The sequence below is a fragment of the Danio rerio genome, chromosome 6 (assembly GCF_049306965.1).
Source record: "Danio rerio strain Tuebingen ecotype United States chromosome 6, GRCz12tu, whole genome shotgun sequence".
Lineage (NCBI taxonomy): Eukaryota > Metazoa > Chordata > Actinopteri > Cypriniformes > Danionidae > Danio > Danio rerio.
The window spans coordinates 44,574,030-44,599,525 of NC_133181.1; the positions used below are offsets into that span (position 1 = coordinate 44,574,030).

At 35.0% G+C, this 25,496-nt stretch overlaps 2 protein-coding genes across 6 annotated transcripts; both read right to left on the bottom strand.

Annotated features, from left to right (window-relative positions):
* Positions 1–6,893: 6,893 nt before the first annotated feature.
* Positions 6,894–12,939, bottom strand: gpr61l (G protein-coupled receptor 61-like). 5 transcript variants are annotated; one of them, XM_073954411.1, is made up of 3 exons: positions 11,129–12,939; positions 10,866–11,028; positions 6,894–8,612 (listed from the first exon to the last, which is right to left on the bottom strand). In XM_073954411.1, the coding sequence occupies exon 3, from the start codon at positions 8,521–8,523 to the stop codon at positions 7,246–7,248; it is 1,278 nt and encodes a 425-aa protein (XP_073810512.1). In that variant the 5' UTR covers positions 8,524–8,612; positions 10,866–11,028; positions 11,129–12,939; the 3' UTR covers positions 6,894–7,245. The 5 variants fall into 5 exon arrangements, with proteins under 5 accessions (XP_073810512.1, XP_073810511.1, XP_073810513.1 ...); XM_073954410.1 differs by having other exon boundaries at positions 10,866–11,050; positions 11,129–11,937; XM_073954412.1 differs by having other exon boundaries at positions 10,866–11,044; positions 11,129–11,423.
* A 93-nt stretch (positions 12,940–13,032) lies between these two features.
* On the bottom strand, positions 13,033–24,025 carry parp3 (poly (ADP-ribose) polymerase family, member 3). Its single transcript, NM_200501.1, is given in 11 exon segments — positions 13,033–13,997; positions 14,105–14,248; positions 16,259–16,436; positions 16,710–16,790; positions 17,267–17,422; positions 17,874–18,094; positions 18,786–18,930; positions 19,053–19,232; positions 19,318–19,443; positions 21,338–21,532; positions 23,961–24,025. Coding segments are annotated over 10 exon segments (1,596 nt in total). The 5' UTR covers positions 21,524–21,532; positions 23,961–24,025; the 3' UTR covers positions 13,033–13,818.
* Between the last annotated feature and the right edge of the window lie 1,471 nt (positions 24,026–25,496).

Consider the following 25,496-nt stretch of genomic DNA (forward strand, 5'->3'; position numbering starts at 1 on the left):
TTATAATGAACTTATTACTTATAAAATAAAATAATCTAATTTAAAAAGAAAACAGAAATTATAAATTAAATTATTTTTAAAAATGTAAAAAGCAAATCAAGGCAAAAACTATGTAATTCTGTTACCTTCCTGTCGTGTTCAGGGTCAAATCTGACCGATTTACAACTTAGAACACTCACAAATATTGTGCTTTACATCTGATTGCCTCAAGGCCTTATGAAATACTCTACACTATGCACTTAAACATATAAAAGTGATGATCATCTCTTTTGTTGAATTTTGAGTGTTTTAATCACACTTGCAAAGATCCAGGTCAAAAGTGACCACCATAAAAAAAGAATGGTGTATCCAGACTATATTCAACCAACAAACAGAAAACATCCCCATACACGCCACTCCAACTCACACATTTCACACTGAACAACATCTTTTGTGGGTAAACATCTTATTCCTATGCATTTGTGCCGATCCTCCCATGTGATTACCCCCATGAAATTACATGTTCATTTTGTAATACATTTTCAGTGTCTATTTGTGTTTTCACTGCAGTTATTTCATGCCTATTTCTATGAATTCATGTTAAACACTAGTTTGAGACATTGTTCACAGCTAAAGAATGTTGAATAAATATTTGGTGGTGAAAAATGCTTTTTGAGCAATTTAAGAGCAGTTATAGAGAGCGGTCAATTTTGACCAGAAACACTAAAGTAAGGGGCGGGAACACGACAGCAGGGTTGAATTTGTTTTCGTGGCCAAAAATAATGACCATGATTTAGAGAAGATACCCAGTGAAATGTCAGTGCAACATTTGTTTATATATCAAAAACAAAAAACACCTGATGGCATATTAAGTCTTTATAAGGTATAGTTCAAATTCTGCCAATTTGTTCCAAAAGAAGATATTTTGAAAAATGTTGGAAACCTGTAAAAACTGACATCCTTAGTCAGTGGTTACAGATTTTCAAACAATCTTCAAAATATCTTCTTTTGTGTTCAATAATCAATATAATCCCTGGGTAAACACTGTCCTGGGTTATCTTGCATCCAACTTATATATTTTGACATTTAATCCTGGGTATTAGCCTACTGATGTTTTTTACACTATGCAATTATAAACCCTGGGTTAACCTTCTGATTTGCATATTTGCTGTGCCTGCTCATTGATTGAATGAAGAGCTGACTATATTATGTTTTTCATGAATGGTCTATTGGACTATAAAGGTAAATTCTTCACAAGTTCCACATTTTCCCCATTTGACTTTTTTTACTTAAATAAAATTTAAACCTTAAATAACTTTGTGGACTGCAAGTTTTTTTTTTTTTTTTTACTTCATTTTGCATTGTGTATGTAGGCCTATTTAAACTATTTTGTGAAACCTTTACTTGACTCAAAAACAAAAATTTTATTAAAACAAGTTTTCCTCATGTTGACTGTAGTGATTGATTCTGGATCTGAGAAGACAAATATTAATTAAACAATTTAATGAAAATAAATTAAGCAGCATTTCGTGAGTCGTGACCCCTATTTTAATGTGACATTTGGTCATTTGTAACCCACACACTCTTTACACCATTGCTTTATTTCTGTGTCCATTGTACAGAGCTGGAGTTTGTGCTGCTGATCATCTGACCATGGTTTCCCTCCTCTTTATACATTTTCCTTTAATCTTCACCTCAACATGTCTAAATCCTTTCAGGTTCTATTTTTGCCTGGCCTTGTTTTGATCATGACAGGGACACTCAAGTTTATGAATCCCTAATCATGCTTCGTGTACCTGTGCCTCTCTCTCTCTTTCTCTATTTCCCTCGCTCTCTCACTCTCTCTCCTCATGCATGGCTTTATTGTTTGAAGTAACAGATCAGGTCAGCCTCTATTGAATCACTGATGAGAAAGACCTGTTTTGAACTGGAGACTAATCCACAGCAAGAAAACCTCATGCTAGCTTCCGAGAATATGTTTTCATTCAATCTTTTTTCCTCTCCACATACAGTGGGCTATTCATAATGACTCTAAAAGGCATAGAGCTGCTTGATATTTAAAAACATGTTCACAATATATTTTAACCCTAAAAAGAAAGAAACGGAAATAAAAAAAGATTATGAATATAATTATTGCCAAATAATTTAAAAATATATTAAAAAATTATGCTTAAACTTTTAAATGTTAATTAAAAATCTCTAGTTTTTGTTGTAGTTCTAATTTATGCTAAAATGTAGCAGCAATGAGAATCACCAAACTAATAAAACAATTTCTTCATTCTGTTTTTTTTTTTTTTTTTTGGCTTAGTCCCTTTATTAATCAGAGGTCACCACAGCATAATGAACCGCCAACTTATTCAGCATATGTTTTACGCAGCGAATGTTCCTCCAGCCGCAACCCATCACTGGAAAATACCCATACACACTCATACACTATAGACAAATTTACACGACTGTCAAGTAAGTTGACATGTACATCCAAAGTTTCTTATAGTCAGTTAAATGTCTGTTGAAAGACCAATATCAGCAGATAATAAGCAGACAGTTTACAAATACCCAAATGGACCATCTAAACAAAGTGTTACCAAACATAATCCTTTTTTTCCTTTCGCTTTTTCTCGTTCACTCAACTTTTGAAAATCACTGAGCTTAAATTATTTGTCAGAAATACAAAAAACATTTAGTTGGGTTAACATTAGATTATTAGTTTTCTGGAGAAGTAAACTACTCAGTAACAAAACTTATTAAGATGCAACTAAAAAAAGGTCAGCAAAACCTTTCCTGACGTTTAGTGAACAAACAAACAAAAAAAAAATCATAATCCTTATTTCCTTTCATTTTTTTCATGTAGTCAAATTTTTTTTTAACACCTTTAACTGACAGGACAGTAGAGGGTATAGACAGAATAGCATGGGGAAAGGAGAGAGGGGAAGGATCGGCATAGAACCTCAAGGCTGGAATCTGATGATGTCTTTTGAAAACATCAGTTGCGCTGACCTAAACATCTGAAGTGAAAAAGTAAAAAAAATTCTTGGAAATTTGTACTAAGAAATAATACATTATCAGAACAAATAAACAGTTTAAACTAAAAAAAACAACAACAACCTAAAACAGAGGCAAATGTTAACAAAACATTTATTAGACAGAATTAGAAACAGGACAGGAGGTGAAACTACAATGACGGTAAACAAGACAAGGATCAAAACATGCAGGACAAAAAGAAAAATTATTAAAAAAGAGACTAATAAAGATTAGTAAATGGACTAAGCCCAAAATAAAATAAATGAATGTTCTGATTATGTATTATTTCTTAAAGAGTTTTTTTGTTCACTCAACTTGGCGATTGTGCTATCCACTACACCACCGTGACACCCATAAATAATTTTATGTAACCCAACTAAATACCCTTTGTATTGCCAACAAAAAATTAGCTCAGTGCAGCTGATGTTTTCAAAAGTTGAGTGAACAAGAAAAAGCGAAAGGAAATAAGGATTATGTTGCTTTTTTGTTGTTGTTGTTGTTGTTGTTGTTGTACTGAGTTTTTTACACTGAAAGAACTGACAGTTTTTTACAGTGTTCATACTCCTTCCCAAATATCATTGTAATAAAATAAAATAAAATAAAATAAAATACAATAAAATAAAGGAATGATGCTTAAACATTGAACTGTTGATTAAAAATCACGTTTTAATGTACTAAAGTTTAAATTTATGCTAAAATTTTGAAATGTGCTCCATTGCCTAATGTGAATAATGCTAAAATAATAATACTATACACTATTATTACAAGCAGATCCCATACATGACACATCATGGACAGTACAACCACCAGAAAACAAATCTGTTATGTTTACACGGTAAAAAAAAAAGCTGGTTGCCAGAAAAAAATCTTAAAATAACAGCCATTAAATTGCAGAAAATTACTGTAAAATAACAGACGTCAAATACAGAAATTTACTGTAAAAGAATAGACGTTAAGTTATCTAAAATTAAAATTTAAGTAAGCTTCTGTAATTTCATGGCGTGATTTTACGGTTAATTTCTGTAATATAATGGTATTATTTTATGGTAAATTTCTGTAATTTCATGGCGTAATTTACCGGCCATTATTTTACGTTTTTTGTGTAACTACAACAATACATGTTCACACTTGAAACAAATTCAGCTACTAGTCTGCAACATGAACCATGCAGTAACAAGGTCATTGTTGCTGTTTGCTGAGAACAAACAAGCTGGCTCCAGATTTTTGCCCTCTGTTTGTTAAAGTTGTACACTAAAAGGCAAAAGACCATAAAATTATACTACGTTATCTCACTCTGCACTTGCATTTCATGGTAATGATTTCTAATATGCTGCTCTCAAAGGTTACATTACAAAAGTATAAGATCTTCCTGCATATAAAACACACGGTTCCATATTGTGCAGCTTACAAGCTTGCCTGAAATCCTTTTTGGATTTTCTTTTTATTCAATCTGTTCGGACTATACTCAAATGTGCCCTGTTGCTATGCATGCCTCATCACATTTCCATATTAACAGGGCAACAAGAATTAGCAATGAACATCCGAGCTCCCTCACATACATGAAGAAGGCTATTTCCTAAAAATAAGCTGATACTCAGAAGTACAGTATTGTGATAATGAGCATATTGTTATCATCGGCACTTACAAATTTTATTAATAATTATGTTTTTTAAGTTTTTAGAATGCTTTTTAAGTATTTGCAGACAGTTGTATTGGCACTTTTGTTCGTTTAGGTAAGGACTAAATAGGCTGTTTATTATTTTAACTTGAACATTATATTCACATTAAACTGGCCTGTGACATGCCTAAGATATTGACTGAGTATCTGTATCTTTATAGGTCTGTTATTCATTAACACATACAATAAGGATCCATGTGTTAGCATTAGGTAATTACACTAAAGTGACAATAACAACTTATAGAGCATGTTAATCTTATAGGTGGTCTTAATTTCACCGATAATGTTTAGGATCACTCTGAAAGTAATAACAAATACATCGAGCTAATAACAAATAAAGTTAATTTACATTACCATAATTTTTGCTACAAATGCAGACATTTCTCACTGTTGATGTTATTAACTGGTGTTTACTAATGACACTTTTTATTCTCTTTTAAGCTTAACTTTTTTAACTATAAAAAAGTCCTGTAAATTGACCAATTAAAGCTGAATTTTTTTTATCATTATTTTCACCAAAATAATGCAGATTATTTTATCATTAATGAATATCTATGTCAGAGGAATATCTAGGAAGAGGAATTATATACAGTTGAAGCAGGATTATTAGCCCCCCTTTGATTTATTTATTTTTTTTAAATATTTCCCAAATTATGTTCAACAGAGCAAGGAAATTTTCACAGTATGTCTGATAATATTTTTTCTTCTAAAGAAAGTCTCATTTGTTTTATTTTGGCTAGAATAAAAGCAGTTTTACATGTTTTAAAATCCATTTTAAGGTCAAAATAATTTATCCCTTTGAGCTATATAATTTTTCAATTGTCTACAGAACAAACCATTGTTACACAATAACTTGCTTAATTTCCCTAACCTGCCTAGTAAACATAATTCAATAATAATTCTGACTTCAACTGTATATATTTTTGCATTATGAATATAAGGATTAATGACAATTTAATAATATTTTTTTAAAAATTGAAAAAAATAAAGCATAACATCAGAGCCAGGGCAATGCTCAAAAAAACATCAAAAAATGTTTTTTTTTTTAAGTAATTCCAATGATTTTGTTATCTGTGTTGTTGTAGTTGTGATGTGAATGGACCCTTAAGGCATAATCACATAAAATAAATAATAAATAAATTTGAATTTCACTTCTTATCAAAAGCTGTTTGAGAGTTTCATATGTAACTGTAAAAGTGGCAACTTGTAATGGAAAGACAGTTCACCAGAAGCCATCAGATAAGCTGTTTGAAAGTTAAATGTCTGTGTGCATAGATATATTTTTTAATGGGGCATTATATAATACAGGGTTTCTGCAGGTTTCAATTAAGTCAAATTTAAAACTTTTTAGGACCATTATGATTGAAATTTCAGACTTAAACAAGGCCAAATGCTAAGGTTTATTTTTTTTTCTTATAGAGTTGGGCCAGGAGAAAAGTCTTTTACTTGCCCTATCAAAAAAAGTATTTCGACATACATTTTTTTTTAAAGAAGAATTTTTAAAAATAATAATCTGTAAAATGAAAATAAATTGACATGGAAAAAATTAAGACTCATTTAAAATTATTTAAGACTTACAAGACATTCTTTTGTTGAATTTAAGACTTCTTAAGGCCTAAAATTTTAGATTTAAAATTTAAGACATTTTAAGATCCAGCGGACACCCTGTAATAGATCTTCCTAAAAGAACCCCTTAGTGAACAGCTCTTAAAGAAAATAAGATATATATATATATATTTTTTTTTTATATATATATTTTTAAAGACCATTTTAATAAATTGTTTTTTAATAAATGAATAACAGTATTTCACTATAAAAAAATCTTGTGGAATGTTAAAGGTTCTTCATAGGACCATCAATGCAAATAAATACCCTTAATTTTTAAGAGTGTTGTCTGAGAAATCATAATACTGTGATGTTTACTACTCTGTAATGTCAAAGTGCCATGCTAATTTAATTCAAAATATAAGAGCCAGATTTATATTGTCTCTCAGAAATACCTTATAATCAAACTGCCATGGATCAATTAATTACTTAATCAGTTGACATGAAGCCAGTGATTTTTTCTCCATCACTAAGATCAGTCATCTTTTTCTTGTGTGTTTAAAATGTAAAGAGGAAATAGCACTGCAGATGTTCATAGAAAAAAACATTGCTTTCAGAAAAAAATCGATGATGTTTGGATGTTAGTTAACAATATTATGCTGCAAATATAGTATCAAAATCATTTTTATTTCTAATCAGAGAACAACAAAAAAAGCTGTATACTGAACAACATTAAGTCTCTTGTATGTACAGTGTGCAGGAGTGCAAGCACAAGCAATAAGTTGCTGCAGTTCACGGGTGTCATTAATAACAAGCGTTTCTGAATTCTACACATAGCCCCTTTAAACATGACATTATTACTGTTGCCACTGATCTATGGCAACCATAACAACAAATTATAGATACGTAGATTACACTAGTCCAAAGAGCATTTCCAGGCGATTTTTGCATGGACCTACAGTAGTTCCATGCACATACTCTAATGCTCTTCTTATTCAAAATGACACAAGAATTTTACTCAATCATTCCTCAGGGATCTGTCCAGGTAACCTGGCCCCCTGATCAACAGTGTTCCTTGGGCTAGAATTTCCACAACTGGGTCTGGTGGTCTCAGCCGTGCTGCTGGTCCTCTGCAGAAACTGGAGAAAGTTTTCCTGGATGGAACCTTCATGACTAGAAGCTCGCAGTTCAACAGGTCTACTAGCACAGCATTTTCTCAGTTTGATCAGCTCCTCGCGAATCTGCCGGTTCAGAAGGCCGTAGAAGAACGGATTCACAGCAAACGAGGAGTACGCAAGCCACGTGACGGCTTCCTCGATGTCCCCTGGGCTTTGTAGTGGAGCGGTGATGGACATGTGAAGGTGGAAACTGAAGTACGGCAGCCAGCAGATGAGAAACTGGCCCACGATGACAACCAGGGTGATAGCAGCCTTTCCGCCCCCAAATACTCTCTCAGGGGACAGTCTTTGGGGCAAACTGCGGGTGGTGGTGATGATAGTGGTCTGGCTGTTGATCGAATCTGAACGTCGCTTAGCTTGGTTGGCCGCCCAGGTTGGCATCGGTACATTCTGACGGGCGGCCGTTCGTGCCACTTTATATACATTGCAATATACAGCAAAAATCACAACAGCGGGCACCAAGAAGCAAAGCACGCTGAAAAGAATTGCAAAGACCTTTCTCAGGCGACTGTGGCTCCAGTGTAAAGAGCAATGGGCTGCTGCGATGGAGCTCTGGTTCCCATATGCTGGCCAACCGAGAAGTGTAACTAAAGCCAACAGGATAGATTTGATCCAAATGAAGACCATAACACCAAGAGCAAGGTTTAGGGTCATCTTCACCTCATAACGCAACGGATGTACAATGTAGTAATAGCGTTCAATGCTGATCGCAGTAACAGTAAGAATCGAGGCACAGATAAGGAACACGTTTAAAAAGATGTACACTTGGCACTCCAGGACAGTAAACGATACAGTGCTGAAGAGCGGGGAACTAGAGACGATTCCTAGAGGCATCAGTAGTATGGCACAAAGCAAATCCACTGCACAGAGATGACACACAAACACATATTTCTTCATATGAGGAGCTCGGGCAATTGCCACCATGACTCCACTGTTGCCCAATAGAGCTGCCAGGTTTAGGGTCACCATGCAAAAGAGTCCAACCAGATGCTTAATCTGGGATTCGGAGTGGATGACCTCCTCCACGCTGGGAAGGGTTGGTTTGCTTTGGCTAGATGTGGCATTTGGAGTGCTGTGATTGGTCAGGAGACCCAGCATTAGACCCTGCATGACTTTCTCCATACCTTACGGACTTGAGTTGGAGGCAGGTTTCTCCATGTTTAAATAGGGTTTGCTCTTCTGTTTGTTAAGAACTTGTCTGGAAACCATGTCTGAGAAGAAATAAGAAGATCTATTAATACTGAACACTATGTTAATGTCAAGACGACACACACACTGAAAAAAATTATGGATTTATAAAGTTTTCTTTAGGTAAGTGGTTGCAAACAATTTATATGGGCTGAATTAAAAAAAATAGTAATGTTCCAACTTATTTAGTTTGTTTCAAGAGTTCACACTTGATGATTTATAATAAGCTTGTTTGGCATGCTGTCCCTAGAGAAAGCCCTGAGCTCAAGGAATCCTCGGGCCCAGGACTCCCTCCTGTTCGTGAGAGGGGAGATTGAGCACAGGTAGATCTAAAAAAAACTCCACTGCTGATGTGGGTAAGGTGAACTATTTTGAGAAGGAAAAATACTGATGCTGGGAGCAAGACTATGGTGTCCATTAGGTTTAGGCGTTATAGATATGACGCACATCTTTGAACGGTGGGAGGAAACCCATGCGGACACGGGGAGAACATGCAAAGTCCGCACAGAAATGCCAACCAGTCCGACGAGGGCAAGATTTGCACGGGACTAAAAAATTGGTCACGATCCCGCAAGGTTTTATTCTGCACTCGACCATTCCAACTGTATATTCAGCCTTTGTTCACCCGCTGCCTGACCGGCCCCGTGTTTTATCCGACTCGACTGTTCTTGCTAAATTTAGTCTGGAACACTTAAGTTTGGAAGTAAACTTCCGAACGGAAATAATTGTAAAAGGAAGACTGTGGTTATTTACAGTGACTTAGGAGTAATATGATTTGGAAATTATGATAATGAGGGACAGGCTGTGGTCAATCATAAACATGTGATACTCTCGAAATTAGTTTACAAATAAACTTCAGCTATATTCAACCCATATAAATTGTTTGCAATCATGTAACTTAAAAACATTTAGTAAATCCAATGAATCCTTTTTTCAACAAACTGTTGCTTTAAAGAAAAACCTTGCCAAGAAGTGAGGCTGCATATTGACAACCACAGTCCTTAGGGCATAACAGAATATTACTCTACGATAATTCAGTGTGCAAGAAGTCATTAAGAGGATTGGTGACATGCCCGTAATGATTAGTTATTTAAATTTAAACACCTCCATCACTCATCATTCAGAGAGAAAAACAGAAATCCCCCTTGTGTCAAACTAAACATGCATTTTTTTATCAGAATACAGTAGCTGTCACTAAGCACTCGAGTGCAAATCAAAAGGAAATTTCCTTGTTCTGTTAATGAACATTTCACTAAATGCATATGGGTATTTATTACTCCAAGAAAGGAACTAGTTGCTGTTCTTTAATGTACGGGATGGGCATAGGACAATAACCATTTTTAAGGTTTACCGCAGTTTGGAAAAGTCAGAGTTTCAAAACCGCCAAAATTTTCTGCTATCCCGTTCCTATGGTATTCGTTTTTTGTTTTTGTTGTTGTTTTTTTGGACAACAACATACCCAAAAATTCTGTTTTAAATTGTAAAGAAATCGGTGTTTTTGAAACTAATGAAGACAGTAAAAGTCAAAAATTCATTTGAATGATTTAGCCTGACATGTTTACTGCTCCAAAATGTTTTTAATGTTTCTCAAAATAAAATACATTGTGTTCAAAGGGGAAAAAGTATTTATTTTTTACCCAGAGATTTAAAAAGAACATATTTTAGAGCAGTAATACAAATAGGATGAAACTGTAATATTTTTATCCATGGTTATCATATCGTCAGAATTTTAAACCGGCCCATGCCTAGTACCAGATCATTCCCAGAACCAGAGTGTCATTTTCTTTTACCTTGACACTTCATGGAAAATCCTCCCTATTTTTTTTTTCTTCATCCCACTTAACATCTCTATATGCTAATGAGGGCACAACATAATCTTGACCATCCTTCTTGCCAATTTACAGATTGTTTTCACCCAACAGATGTACAATTTTTGTTGTTGCACAAATTGGTTTGTTGACCTTCATAGATCAATGAAGTTGCTGGACATTACTAAAGCTATTGTTTTTGTACTATTGTTGTTTTGTCAGTGGGAGTCAAATGACTCATACCTGATTGTGTCACGGGCTTCCCACAAACACCCAACCATCCCCTGACCCACACACACTTTATCCCACTATGCTAGAAATCTGAAAACACGTTTTATTTTTTCCTCCACCAAATTAAAATGAATGACCTGCTGTCATGTCATCTTGTGCTCTGCTGTTCTCAATTATCCTCACGTGGTTCCCAGCTCACAACATTCAGTGAAAGAACACATCATGAGCTGCTCTCACCTTTCAGTTGCTTTGCTTTTTTTGATGATCCTCCAATCAGGGTTGAGATTTGAACATCTGGACATGCTTTCACGCAGTGGAAACGTTGCTAAAATAAGTGCGCTGCAATCCCATTTGAGGCCTGAGATTTAGCACTCAACATCTCAGGTGTGGATCAGGATCCCTCAAAAAGTAAAAAGCTTCGACTCCAAGAAGCAAAGTTCATACAGGTTACACTTTCTATCTAACAAAACCTTGGTGAAGCAAAAAAGATATGGTCCCACCTGCTCTTCCAGTTTCCAGCAGTGTTGATCAGTATTCGCACCACTTAAGCCGGTGTCTGTCGGGATGCTCTTCCACACTGTGTCCGGTGCTGTGAAGGGCTGTGACTGTCACACATTGTGTCTCTGTGATTTTTTCTTCCTCTTTCAAACAGACACATACTCCTCTGTCCTCCAGAGTGCCTGTCATCCCCTGGGTCCAAACGCACACCACTCAAACACAAGATGTTTTTATGGCCTACTGTAAGTCATCTGGCCACTTATAAAGATCCATTTTTAAAGCATATTGGGCATTTGCACAGATATAAAGATGCAACAATAATAAATATTACCTTGTGGGAGCAAATATTTTTTAGGCAAGAGCACTCTCTTGAGGAGACAGTTCTGAAGTACAGTATACTAGGCTTCTTTAGGAGCTTCGTCAAGTATGTCTTTAGCTTTAGTCGTTTTTTATTATTGTATTGTTTTAATCGCACATCCCCTCTACAGTTTTCAGTTCGGGACACTGTGGAGGCCAGTTCAAGACTTTCAGTAGCCCGATTGTCTTTACAGATTGACAGAAAACAGAGGTTTTAAAAATTTTGATAGAAAACTATTGCAAAATTATGACTTTCCATTAACAGATGTTTTTTTTTTCTTTTGCTATACATAATTCAAAAAAATCATGACAGCAGGAGTTGGTAGGATTATCTATGTGCGGTATTTAGGAATATGCCATTCATATTCGGAAACTAAAAACAGGAAACTAAAGCTAGAATTAACATCCAGTCAGCAGAATTGAAAAAGCTGCAAGGATTGACAAGATCAGAATTCAGCTATTATATTCAGATATTCAGGGTGATCATTTGGATAAACAACATCACAGTATTCATCGTGTCTTGTATCAGTTTTTCAAGCAGCTGCTGGCGGTGAAGTGAAGACTATTTCCTCGGTATACTCTGGACCCCTTAGTACTAAGTGAACATTGTGTAATCATTACAGATACTATAGGGCTGCACAATAGTTTTAGCATCAATATCCCACTGTACATCGGCAACAGATACATTGCACAAACTGCAACGTTGAATTGGGAATATAGTTTCTAAGATAGTTTCTACCAGATTCTTACTATAATGGAGCAAAAGTTGATCATTTACACAGGTTTTAAGGCCTGTTACTGTCTTATGACTATTTATTGAATTAATTATAAAAGTAAATCTATGCAGTGCTATTTAACATTTGATTACTTAACTTCTGTACCTGAATTCTTACCAAAAGCTATTTTAGTCTGGTGAAACTGTATTCATATTAATATTCATTCATTTTCTTTTTTTTAATAGCGCATGTCTTTGGACTTTGGGGAAAACCGGAGCACCTGGAGGAAACCCACGCTAACACGAGGAGAACATGCAAACTCCACACAGAAATGCCAGCTGACATAGCCGGGGCTCGAACCAGTGACCTTCTTGCTGTGAATCGATCGTGCTACCCACTGCGCCACCGTATTGCCCCCATATCACAATATATATCACAGTAAAACAAAACATTGCAATGCTGCAGCCATTCTGAACATCACAATTTGACCAATACCATGTCTTTATCACCACAGAGTTCTATCTTTGAGAGTTCTAGCATGATAACACACCATGTGAACATCTTAAACTGGATTTTTAAAAATGTCAGTGGCTTCACTATTTTAAAATGTTTACAGTTCACAGATCTTAGTCCAATAGAGCACTTTTGAGATTTGCTGGACCAAGAGATTCACATCATGGATGTGCAGCTGATAAATCTCAACAACCACATGATGCTGAATCTGTGATTTACAGCCCCTTCTTGAATATATGCCACAAGGAATTTAGGCAAACCTTTGTAGTTTGAAAAAAGTGACATCTACTGGCCATAAAGAAACACAACATAGCAAGATAATAAGTATAATGATTTATTATCTTCAGATTGTTTAAGTGCCAAGTCCTCACATTAACATTTATGTTGGAACTTCAAAACTCACCATAAGATGTAAAAAAAAAAGATAACTATGAAGATAAGTAACTTTAAGTATAAGTATATAAGAAAAGATAACTATAAACAAACAATACAGTATGTTGCATTTGTGCATGTATAAGACCTTTCCTTTAACATCAAGCAAATATATAAGGGTCCAGAGCATCACATTACCTTCACAAGCTATGCTTTTCAGCAATGAGTCAGCAAGTCACATGCACATTACTGTATTGATTAGTGCAAAATTAAACTTTAAAAACAAAAAACAATTACAATATTTTATCTGTCTTCATTTCCCCCTAAATTACTATAGATATATGTATATATACATATATGCTCCCTGACTCAAGTTTTTATAAATGCTTAAAGATGTTTAAACACATGTAATAACTTGTTGTTCTGACACTACTGAAACCAGTAAATCTGTTTTGAACTTGAATAAGATATTGCAGAAAATAAATGATAAAAGACATTTAAACTTCACTCAGGGATATGACAAAATGAGCAAACATATTGTAAGATCACACTAAGGTTTACAGTACATAAAAACGTTGTTGTGTACTGTAGCTTTCAAAAACAGAACTTCAATGAATTTCCAACTCAGTAATTACCTCAAACATTCAGCACTTTATACGAGCGAAACCACATATCAGAAGTGGCTTTTATAAGTGGCTGTGCTGTATGTAGATACAGTTTCTTGATTTGCATCTCTAGTAATAATTAAACTTCAACTCCAAGAGGTATCGGATGCGGCACTGGCTTTCCTTATAGATGAGGTACTCACTGTTGTAGAAATGACTTCCCTCGTATTGCTGCTGTTTTATGGCTTTTCCCTGAGGAACCACCACCTTTTTACCATCAAGTTCAATGAAGACATCTTTTGAAGGATCTAAACAAGAAAAAAGACTTAAACTTTGCCAAGAACTCATGTTTTATATTATGTCTAGTAATGGAAATTTTTTATTTAATTATATAAAAAATAAAAATAAAAATAACCTGGTTCTTGGTTTCCACGTGCAATTACACTGTCATAGCCAGCGGGTGCCTTTCTTAAGCTGGGATCGTCCCGTGTGATGGTGTACTCCTTTCCCAAAGCAACTTCATTTAGAAACATGATGCCAATTTTGTTTGATGGACGCACTGCAAACACAAAACAGAAGTTACAAAAAATCTGATTAAAAGTGCCTGTTATTAATGTCTACTACATTACCATGTTTTGTAAACTGGAAATACGGGTTGACTTTAACTTTTTTTGATCACCCGCCACTGTGTGGCTAGTAGTTTTTCAATATTACTAGCCATTTGCCAATTTCACTAGCCATAATTTTGCTGTTGGGAAAATATATTTTATATGCATAAATTTGACTTTGGTATGCTAAAATGACTTGATTTATATGTTGTGTTATGTCCACATGCCTCCTTATTAATCACACGTTTTTGTGTGTTGTATATGAGCTTGCTTAATGAACATGAGCAACTGGGTTGTGCTTTCAAAGTGTTTCACATGACTTTTCAGGGTTCAACATTAAGAATTTACCTATATTTTTGTTTTATTGCCACACCTAATATAAATAAACAAATAACTAATTCAACATAATTTCTACACATTTTAACTACTTTTAAAAAATAAAAACAAGGTAAATATAGCTGTGTACATGCACTTTTTACTAATAAAAAAATTATTTAAAAAATTACATTTAAAAAACTATTGTTATATATCTAAATCGATATCCTATTAAACCAATGTTAATGTAAAGGATGTTAATTAAACCTGAAATAAAAAATAATTCTAACCAAAAGAAAGCAGGTGAAAAATACTATGTGTGATATTGAAATGATTAACACCTCTACACAGTTAACGTTAAGCCCATTAACAATCTGTTCAAAGAATGGTTAAAGTGAAAGCGGCAATAGCTGCTGCTTACAAAAAGACATTTTTAAAAAGAATTTGGAGCTCTTGAAAGCAGCAAAAATGTGGGTGGAGGAGCATCATTTTTTTTCTATTTTAAAGAAAAGCAATCACAAAAGTTGCGTTTGCAGGCATGGTTGCTTCACACAAGGAAACGGGAGTGTGTAAGCTTTATAAACACTTGCGCGCATCACATCAGCCTTGCATGCGATAATAAAGCCCTCATCTGTGAAAAAAGCCGGCATCTCGCCATGAGCGTGATCATCTTCTCATTCGGTATTCACCTGCTTTCTTTTGCTCACACGAACTGTTATTTTGTCAGTCATGCTGCTTCTCGATGAATTACATCTTAAAATTGATTTTCAACCAGCCAAACTGGCTAGTGGGATTGACAAAAAAAGAATTATGTAGTGCATTTTTCACACATCATTATATTGGTGATCTTAGCTAAAATGTACTTACACTGAAACTAATCATTTGTTATGTGCATACTGTGTAAATACAAGTTTTTACATTGAACTTATGATTGAATATGAATAATAACAGCATTTAATTTAATTAATTTCTGTAATTACAATGTTGACCATCCCTTACACCTTAACTCACCCTTAAACCTACTCATACCACTAAACCTGTCCCTAACCCTACTCGTATCCCACCTCAAGAATACTGAATTCTGCAATACATTTAAAACACAGTAAGTACATTGTATTTATTTTTTGTTGCATGTACATAGTAGTTAAGGCCACCTAATATAAACTAGAACCAATAAAAGTTTGACATTTATTATAAATATGGCTTGTAATGAATTGAATTCTTTGAATATTTCTAAATGTTAAAGATTTGTTGAGGAGAGGGGAAATAAAATATGTTTTAAGGCAACTGCTAGACCAAGGGCCCAACCTCGGTCCTGGAGGGCCGGTGTCCTGCATAATTTAGTTCCAACCCTAATTAAATACACCTGAACCAGCTAATCAAGCTCTTTCCAGGTATACTAAAAAATTTCAGGCAGGTGTGTTAAAGAAAGTTAGAGCTAAACTATGCAGAACACCAGCCCTCCAGAACCGGGTTTGGGCACCTCTGTGCTAAACTATTCTGAATTAAATAGTGAAAAAAAATCTGACAGCAACTTTCCCTCAAAAACTCACTTAGGAAATGTATTTAGCAGAAAAAAAGAGTACTCTTGCGCAGCCATGTTGTATCAATTGTTTTCTTTTCAATGCTTATACTGTGTTCCTCACCATAGCCAGCAGATTTACTGTTTTCAGAGGCAAAATAGATTCCCCTGCCCACACGTCCACCAGAATGAGGCATGATGCGAAGACCACTCTTCAGAATGGCTGCAACCACTGCCACATTTGTTCCATGCCAAAGCAGCTTCCGGTTCTCCAATGCATCATTTTCCCTGAAGCGTTCAGCCTACACACACACAAAAGATTTAATTAGAATAAGAAGACTCACTAATGAACCAAATTCAGCACACCCATTGAGGCTCACTGCTGGTTTTAAATGAAATTAGGGTTTTAATTTATAACACATAATTAGTCTTTTATTGTTACCTTTTTACTGTATATATACTGCAATGTAATGCTACTATGCATTTGCTTTACACATTATTAAGTGTATACTTTACACATTACTATTAAAATACGGTACTATTCATAAATTTAAACAATGCAATACTGTATTTACCTCTGTTTCTCTGTCAACTTCCCATACATCCACGAGAGTGAGTCCTTCTTGTCCAGTGGCCTTCAAGTACTTCTCAATGATCTTAATTGCAAAAAAGGCAGAGAGAAAGCATTTCTGAACATCTATTTACAAACATGAACTAATAATGAACAATACTTGTACAGCATTTATTAATCATAGTTCAACATTTACTAATGCATTATTAAAATCCAATTTCATGCTTGTTAACATTTGTACTGTGAGGTAACGTGAACTAACAATGAATAACTTTATTTCCATTAACTAACATAAAAAAAAATTATAAATACGGTAATAAATGTATTCTTTATTGTTTGTTCATATTATTAAATACATTACTAATACAACCTTATTGTAAAATGTTACCACCTAAATAACATCACTTAATGAAGTCATGCATTCTGCAAAAAAAATTCTGCAGGGAGAATAAATGATGAGTGAATTTACTATCCCGTTTGTAAGTTTGTTTACTAGATTAAAAACACATTGTGAATCCCGTATTTCCAGTGTGGACTATAAAGGTTGTTGTGCAATAAAACCTTATATTCCTTTGACTTCTTATCCACCAGATTCAGACTGCATTTCAGAGACTGGTAATTTTGGTCAACTGGATGAGGCACAGTGTCCTCCATCTCTTCCTTGGCTTTCTCAGATTCAGCTTTAAGACTCTGGGCAACCTCAATATCTGCAAGAACCTACAAGAGAAAATATGAGAACGTTTGCATTTTGGTGTTTCTTATATCAAGATGGAAAAATCATCACCCTCACCATCAATGTGTGCATTTTCTGTAGCCAAGACTTTTTTGTTAATGTATGATTTGACATTAAAGGCATATAGTTCATGCAAAACTAAAAATTCTGTCATCGTTTACTCATCCTAAACTTGTTCCAAACAGGTTTGAGTTTTTTCTTCTGTTGAACACAAAAGAAGTCATACTGAAGAATGTTCAGGCATTGACTTCCATTGTTCCTACTATGAATGTCAATGGCTGTTTTTTTTCCCACATTCTTCAGAATATTTTGTTTTGTGTTCAACAGAAGTAAGAAAACTTGGGGCCACTTGAGTGTGAGTAAATTGTAAGGACATTTGCATTTTTTGTGAACTATCCCTTTAACAATCCTACCCAAAATTATAAATGTTCTCACCAAAAGCATCTCCTTCTTGCTCTGAAGAACAGAATCATCAGAAATGACAGGGGGTCTGTTGCGGCCAAAGTTATGAGGAATTATGGTAAAGAATTTGTTGGTGAGTTCTTCAAACTTGCTCCGTTCACTTTTCTTTATTGCAGCTTCAATTTCCTCCAAAGCCTCAAAGCCTTTGGCTATCTGCTGCTTGCTGAGTTTCCCCAAGGGCATCTTCTTAATATCTGAAAGAGAAATATGTGACACATAAAACTCCTCCACAAAAATGAATCTTATTTAATGTTACAGATGAGGCTCAGAAAAGCTGTATATAGGCATCTTCAGTTGACAATCACACGGCCAAACTCCCCAGTGATGTTCAGAGAATGTTAAATGGGAAATGAATCTCTGAGTGATCTGCAGTCTTTTAAAGGAACATTCCACTTTTTTTCGGAAATAGGCTCATTTTACAACTCTTGCAGAGTTAAACAGTGGAGTTTTACTATCTTTAAATCCATTCATTCAAATCCATTAGCTAAGCTAGGCATAAATTCAGATTAGACCGTTAACATCTCCCTCAAAAATAACAAAAGCAAAGTGAGTTTCGATAATTTTCCTATTTAAAGACAGACTCTTCGTTAGTTACATTGTGTATAAAGACTGACGGAAAATTAAAAGTCGCTATTTTACAGATTGATATGGCTAAAAACTAAACTAAACTTTCATTCTAGCATAATAATCAAGGGAATTACTGTAGCTGCCATATCATTACTAGAGGAGCAATGACATTGAGCAAGACAAAAAAAGAGGAGAGTTCCTTTAAGATGTAACTTTTCTCGCAGCAATCGAAATCTAGTTATAAAAGAACTGCAATATTATAGCTATTGAATACAGTACAGTATAGTCAATTCAATAGCTTTGTCACAATAAACTAACCTAGGTCCATGCTGGTCATGGCTTCTTTGAACATGTCATTGTCGAAGATGAATCGCATGAGTCTTTGAGTTTCAGCATCCAATGTACAAGGCAAAACATTTTGTTCTCTTTTCACCTTCACAGCTCCACCATCCACAGAGTCCACCTGTAAGAAACACAATCATTAGAAACTGTTTAATGTGCATGTGAGTGTTTTTTGACAATAACAAGAACATGAGTTCAGTCAAATCAAGAACAAAATAAATCTATTCACGTTGCAAAATTGACCTTCACTTCTGCATCTTGGTCCCCGTCCACTTCTATCAATGTGTATTTCCCAGAATGTGAGACAAAGTTTTCTCGGTCGCTCCAATTATTCTTGGTCTTCTCTTTGAATTTCTTCTCAAAACTCTTAATGGCTGCATCAGCGGCAGATGGACCAGCTAAAGCGTTTTGGCCCGACTCTCCCTGCAAATGGTGAAAGATGGAAAAGCCAAGTCATTCATTAGAAGTTACATCAAGTTGTACAAAAAACAGAAATAAAGAAGCATACCACTCTTCCCCATCTTGTCCAGCAGTAGTACTTCCCTCCAGACACTAAGACCTGGATTACATAGAATTTGTTGTTGTTGTTTCCTATGTTGGTTTGGTTAAGCATACAGTCGTAATCCTCGTGAACCTGTTGGTTTGGATCACACAAGATTTTTCTTTGAATCAGGTCAAGCTTTTATGTACAACAGAAAAAAAATCTGAATGCATCAATGGAAGTTTAAACAAGGGTTAATTAATTTCAATTACTGACATAATTTTTAATTTCAATTAGTGGTTTAACGGATCACAGATCTCATAGTTTGGATCAGAAAATGGTCTTTTAGTCACGAATCACACCATTTTTCGGATGAATCAAAAAGGGGAGAAGACCAATGTAATTTGCTTTCCATTTATTACAAAAACAGTACTGCTAGAAAGTTTTTATTTTAACAAACAGAACTTAGAACCTGTAATTTTATTTTAAAAAATGTAATTGTAAAATATTTAGTACTGTGAAAAATTTAGTTACTACAACTGTTGCTGATGATACTAAATGTGTAAATCTAACATTATAATTTGTACAATTTATATTAATTTTAAGTATTATTTTCAATAAATGATTCACATAATCACTCATAAAACTTCATGTTTTATTGCTAGATACAGTATGTAATTTTTGAAAAATTATTTAGTGGCATATTTTTAATGTTTGGTTGTCACCACCTTTTGGTTAAATAATATAACTGCAGCCTACAATTTTCATTTTTGAGCACATGATTACTGTTATCCCAGTACTTCTGTGTTTTTTGACTGTTTGTAACTTCATAACTAATTCAAAACTAGCTCTAGAAACTGACTATCTTTCTTGATTTTTGCAATTTTTAATCACAGACTTGAATGCAGCAATTTGAATGTTGCGTGGGTGTAGAGATTCCGATCTTTTAATGATTAATCATGTAGCTTACACTGAATGCATTGATGCAGAATAAACAAGTAGTGATAGAAAACAACTTTAATAACCTAAGAAACCCACCACATCACGAATAACCTACCACAGCTTCTTCCATCATCATTATACTTTACAGGAAAGCCTAAATGCTTTCATAAATATGATGTAAATGATGCGAGAGGCGATCTCTCTGCAACCGTTACAAATTTAGTGTTAATCTACAAGCAAAAAAATTATAATAAAAAGTGGGTCATGTGTGTTCTGAACTGTGGGTTGTGATCCATACGAATCACGGAAAAACTGTCAAACAATACATCCCTAATTACAATCCATAAGAAGTCTAGTCATTCTCATCACCACAAATACATATATTTTACATCTGAGAGACTTCTGTTCCTCCATTTAAAGCCCATTCATAGAAAATGCTTCTTTTCTAAAAGCAACTAAATTAAGCATTTTAATCCAAGTCTCCTAAACAGACATGCCTGCTTCATAAGATGAACAGATGGTTGAGCTTCTACTTATGTTTGCTTATCAATGTTTATCGCACATGAATAAAAAACAAAATAACATCGGTTCACCATTTAAAGTGATCTTCATAAATCTTGACTGATCACTGAATTTATGTGGATTTACTTTTTGATCTCTTTAGAAATATTTTTAAATCTTAATGACATTATTCTACAATGCAGAAGTGTGCACATTTTTGCGATTGTTTCAGAACTTCCAATTCAATTGCCTAAAGTTGAAATGACAAGGAATAATAAAGAAAAACGGTCAAACTATTTCCCTTACAAACAAGTGTGTTCATGACTACATAAAAGCAGAATAAAGTAATAAAAAATGTGTGTTTGCAAAATTAAGCAGCATAACAAGCACCTTATAACATCTAAAAACCAATGAAAGTGAATGAGACTGGAGCCAACAAAAATTCCAATGGCTGCACCCACTCATACGTCAAGAATAAGGTCAATAGTTTTAGGTGAATCCGATTTTAATCAAGAGTGTAATAAAAATGTTTTCATTTGTGTAAAAAAGTAGTTATTAACTTAATTTAGTGGTAAACTAGACTTAAACATTTGTTCAGTCTCACCTCAGCATTTGACAGATGACATACGCTGTCTGGGTTCCTTGTGCCCTTCACCTGCGATCCTGTTGCCTTCAGGGCCTCTTTGGCGGAAGTGAATTTGTCCTTGGGTGGAGCTTCAGGCTGCGTCTCCTGCTTGACTTTCTTCCCTCCAGCTTTGGTGCTCGATGCTGCCCTTCTCTTGGGTGCCATCTTTGTCCTCTTTTTTCATAATCAATCATATGATTTTAAAATATAATATATTAAACATTCAATAAAGTCTTAATCAGCAATTAAAGTGTGTCATAAAGTGTGCCATAAAACCAGTTATAAGGGTACATTTTATCGAAATTGAGATTTATACATCTTACAAAACTTGAATAAATAAGCTTTCCACTGATGTTTGTTAGAATGAATAATGTACAGCTCAGAAGATACAACTATTTGAAAATATGGAATCTGTGAGTTAAAAAATAATCAAAACACTGAAATAGCCTTTAAAGTTTACTAACGGAAGTGCACATTACTAATCAAAATTCTTTTTTGCTATATTTACTGTAGGACATTCACAAAATGTCTGCATGGTAAATGATGTTTACTTAATGTTATAATAATTGTTTCGGCATATAACGGAAATCTATGGTTACTGCCAAAAACACACCTGTCCATCATTAGAACAGTAAGTTAGACCAAAAAGCCCAATGTCTCATATGCAGAACATGCAGTGTATAGTTATATTCATTAATAAATAAACAAGCTAAAAATAATGTGTTTGTTTTCTTTATTTATTACATATAATGTAATGTTATTTAACCTTAAAAAAAATTAAATACACATATGTCATAGTAATAGCATTACTCTAGAAGTTTTATATTACATTTAATCTGCAGCATTGTTAAATGGTCCTGAGTGCATTCACAATAATGACTATATGCAAATTATTAAATGTAATAATGCTGAGAGCTACTAGTTTCTTGCATAGACTGATTGTTTTCCTCCATACACCTTTCTAGTACTTAGTTGGACCCCCCATTTCCTTCATTACTGTCGTAATCCTTTGAGGCAAAGATACAACAAGGTACTGGAAATATTCCTGAGATTTTGGTCTATATTGACATGATAACATCACACAGTTGCTGCAAATGGCGCTTTATCCAGCTGGAAGTAGCCATCAGAAGATGGATAGACTGTGGTCATAAAGGGATAGACATGGTCAGCAACAATATTCAGGTAGGCTGTGGCGTTGACACGATGCTCAATTGGTACTAATGGGCCTAAATTGTGCCAAAAAATTCCCCCACACCATTACACCACACCACCACTAGCCTGAATCGTTGATACAAGGTAGGACGGATCCATGCTTTCATGTTGCTGACACCAAATTCTGACTTTACCATCTGAATGTTGCAGCAGAAATCGAGACTCAACAGACCAAGCAATGTTTTTCCAACCTTCTATTGTCCAATTTTGGTGACTGTGCGAATTGTAGGCTCAGTTTCCTGTTCAGTTTCCACTCCTGTTCCTTAGCTGACAGGAGTGGCACCTGGTGTGGTCCTCTGCTGCTGTAGCCCATCCGCCTTATGGTTGGATGTGTTGTGCATTCAGAGATGCTCTTTTTCATACCTCGGTTGTAACAAGTGGTTATTTGAGTGCCTTTTTATCAGCTTGAACAAGTCAGCTTGAACCATTCTCCTCTGACCTCTGGCATCATCAAGGCATTTGCGCCCACAAAACCGCCGCTTACTGGATATTTTCTCTTTGTCAGACCATTCTCTTTAAACCCTAGAGATGGTTGTGCATGAAAATCCCAGTAGATCAGCAGTTTCGGAAATACTTAGACCAGCCCGTCTGGCACCAAAAACCATGCCTTGTTTAAAGTCACTAATATCACCTTTCTTCCCCATTCTGATGCTCGGTTTGAACTGCAGCAGATCGTCTTGACCATGTGTAAATGCCTAAATGCAGTGAGTTGCTTCCATGTGCTTGTCTGATTGGAACTTTGCGTTAACAAGCAGTTGGACAGATGTACCTTAAAAAGTGGCCGGTGAGTGTAGAACCTCACTGCATCTAAAGTATTTTTTTTTTTACTTTTAAATTGTCAGTAGACATTAACTTGAATATTATGAATCTAACAACCACACTTACAGCTAAAACTACTAACGTTAAATAGTGTTCTGCTGAAACAGTCACATCTTGCATGCTCTAATGGTATTTAAACTAACAGCAAACCTTGATTTCAATGTGAACCTTGATGTGAACTAACACCAAATCACCACAGCACTGCTGGGACATGTGGAGACATGCCGGATTTACAGTAAGTGACGTGGATGCTCCTGGCAGCCTATCAGCTTATCTGCACTGCAAATTCGTTTATAGAAACCACGGGGGTGTGTCTATTCAACGAGAGAGCATTTATTAACTGACCAAATATGTTTAGGATTTCATGCCATATGACAAACGTCAAGTGTTTACAATCGCAGCGTGACAATGTTTTGCGTTTAGTGTAACAGGCGTGCGATTAAAATGGGTTCTTGACGCATACTGGCATTTTCAGCTTCACGTGTAACTATCGAAATGTATATAGTAAAAGCAACGTCGCCGATAAATATGATTCGATATTTTATAACCAGTCGGATAAAAAGGCACTGACCTGATACTGGCGGTACAGGGAAAGTTTGCAGATTCACTCTCACTGTTCGACACTGTCTGCAGACTGAACTTCCGTGTTTCCGACAGTGTACGTCACAATCACACTCCTCCCTACGTTACTGTAGCTTACTACAACATACAACAATTGCCACCGGACTAAACTTTAAGTTAATACTAGATAGGCTATATAATTTACAGTTTGAGTTATATATAATAATAATTATACATATTACCATAGGCTATATTAATTTATATTAACAACGTTATAAACGTTAAAAAAAACTATTTATTCAATATTCATTTTCCTCAAATACTCAGATTCTCTGTGTGACAAATTATATTTTATATATGCATATATATATATATATATATATATATATATATATATATATATATATATATATATATATATATATATATATATACATACATACATACATACATACATACATACATATATATATTTTTCAAGACACTTCTATACAGCTTAAAGTGACATTTAAAGGCTTAACTAGGTTAAAAAGGTGAACTAGGCAGGTTAGGGTAATTAGGCAAGTTATTCTATAACAATGGTTTGTTCTGTAGACTATCGAAGAAAAATAGCTTAAAGGGGCTAATAATTTAATAATAATAATTATCCATGTTGTTGGCAAACCAGGCACCATTTCTGTCCAACCTTCATTCATTTTCTTTTCAGCTTAATCCCTTTATTAATCAGGGGTTGCCATAGCGGAATGAACTACCAACTTATCCAGCAAATGTTTTACACAACGGATTCCCCTCCATCTGCAACCCATCACTGAGAAACACCCATACACACCTAATTACACACACACACTCCGGACAATTTTTGGCTTACCCAATTCACCTATACCACATGTCTTTGGACTTGTGGGGGAAACCGGAGCACTAAGGAAACCCAAGCGAACACAGGGCGAACATACTCCACACAGAAATGACAACTGACCCAGCCGAGGCCCGAACCAATGACCTTCTTGCTGTGAGGTGACAGCACTACCCACTGCACCGCCCTTTGCCAAATCTTTTATTGTCTAATTTTAGGGAACCCTTTGTGATTTGTGGCCTCAGTTTGGTGTTCATGTCTGACAGTAGTGTCACATGTGTCTCTTTTGCTGCTGTAGCTCATCTGCTTTATAAATGTATTGTTCAGTCTGCAGGTGTCAGCTGTTGTAATAAGTGTTTACTGTATGTGAGTTTCTGTCATGCCACTCTTTCTTTTAGCCCATATGGCCATCCTTCTCTAGCATCAACAAGGCATTTTTGTCCAGAGAGCTGGTGTACGTACTATATTTTCTATTTTTCAAACTATTCTTTGTAAACCCTGGAAATGTAAAAATGCAAATAGATTGTTAGTTTCTGAATACTCAGACCAGTCTGTCTGGCAACATCCATGCCACCTGGGTTAAACTTTAGTATCATCTTGATCATGCTTTACCTAATTGCATTGACTTTATGCACTTTACATTAATGTTAAACTGGTGTATACCTAATGATAAGTATGCATTTGTAGAAGTGA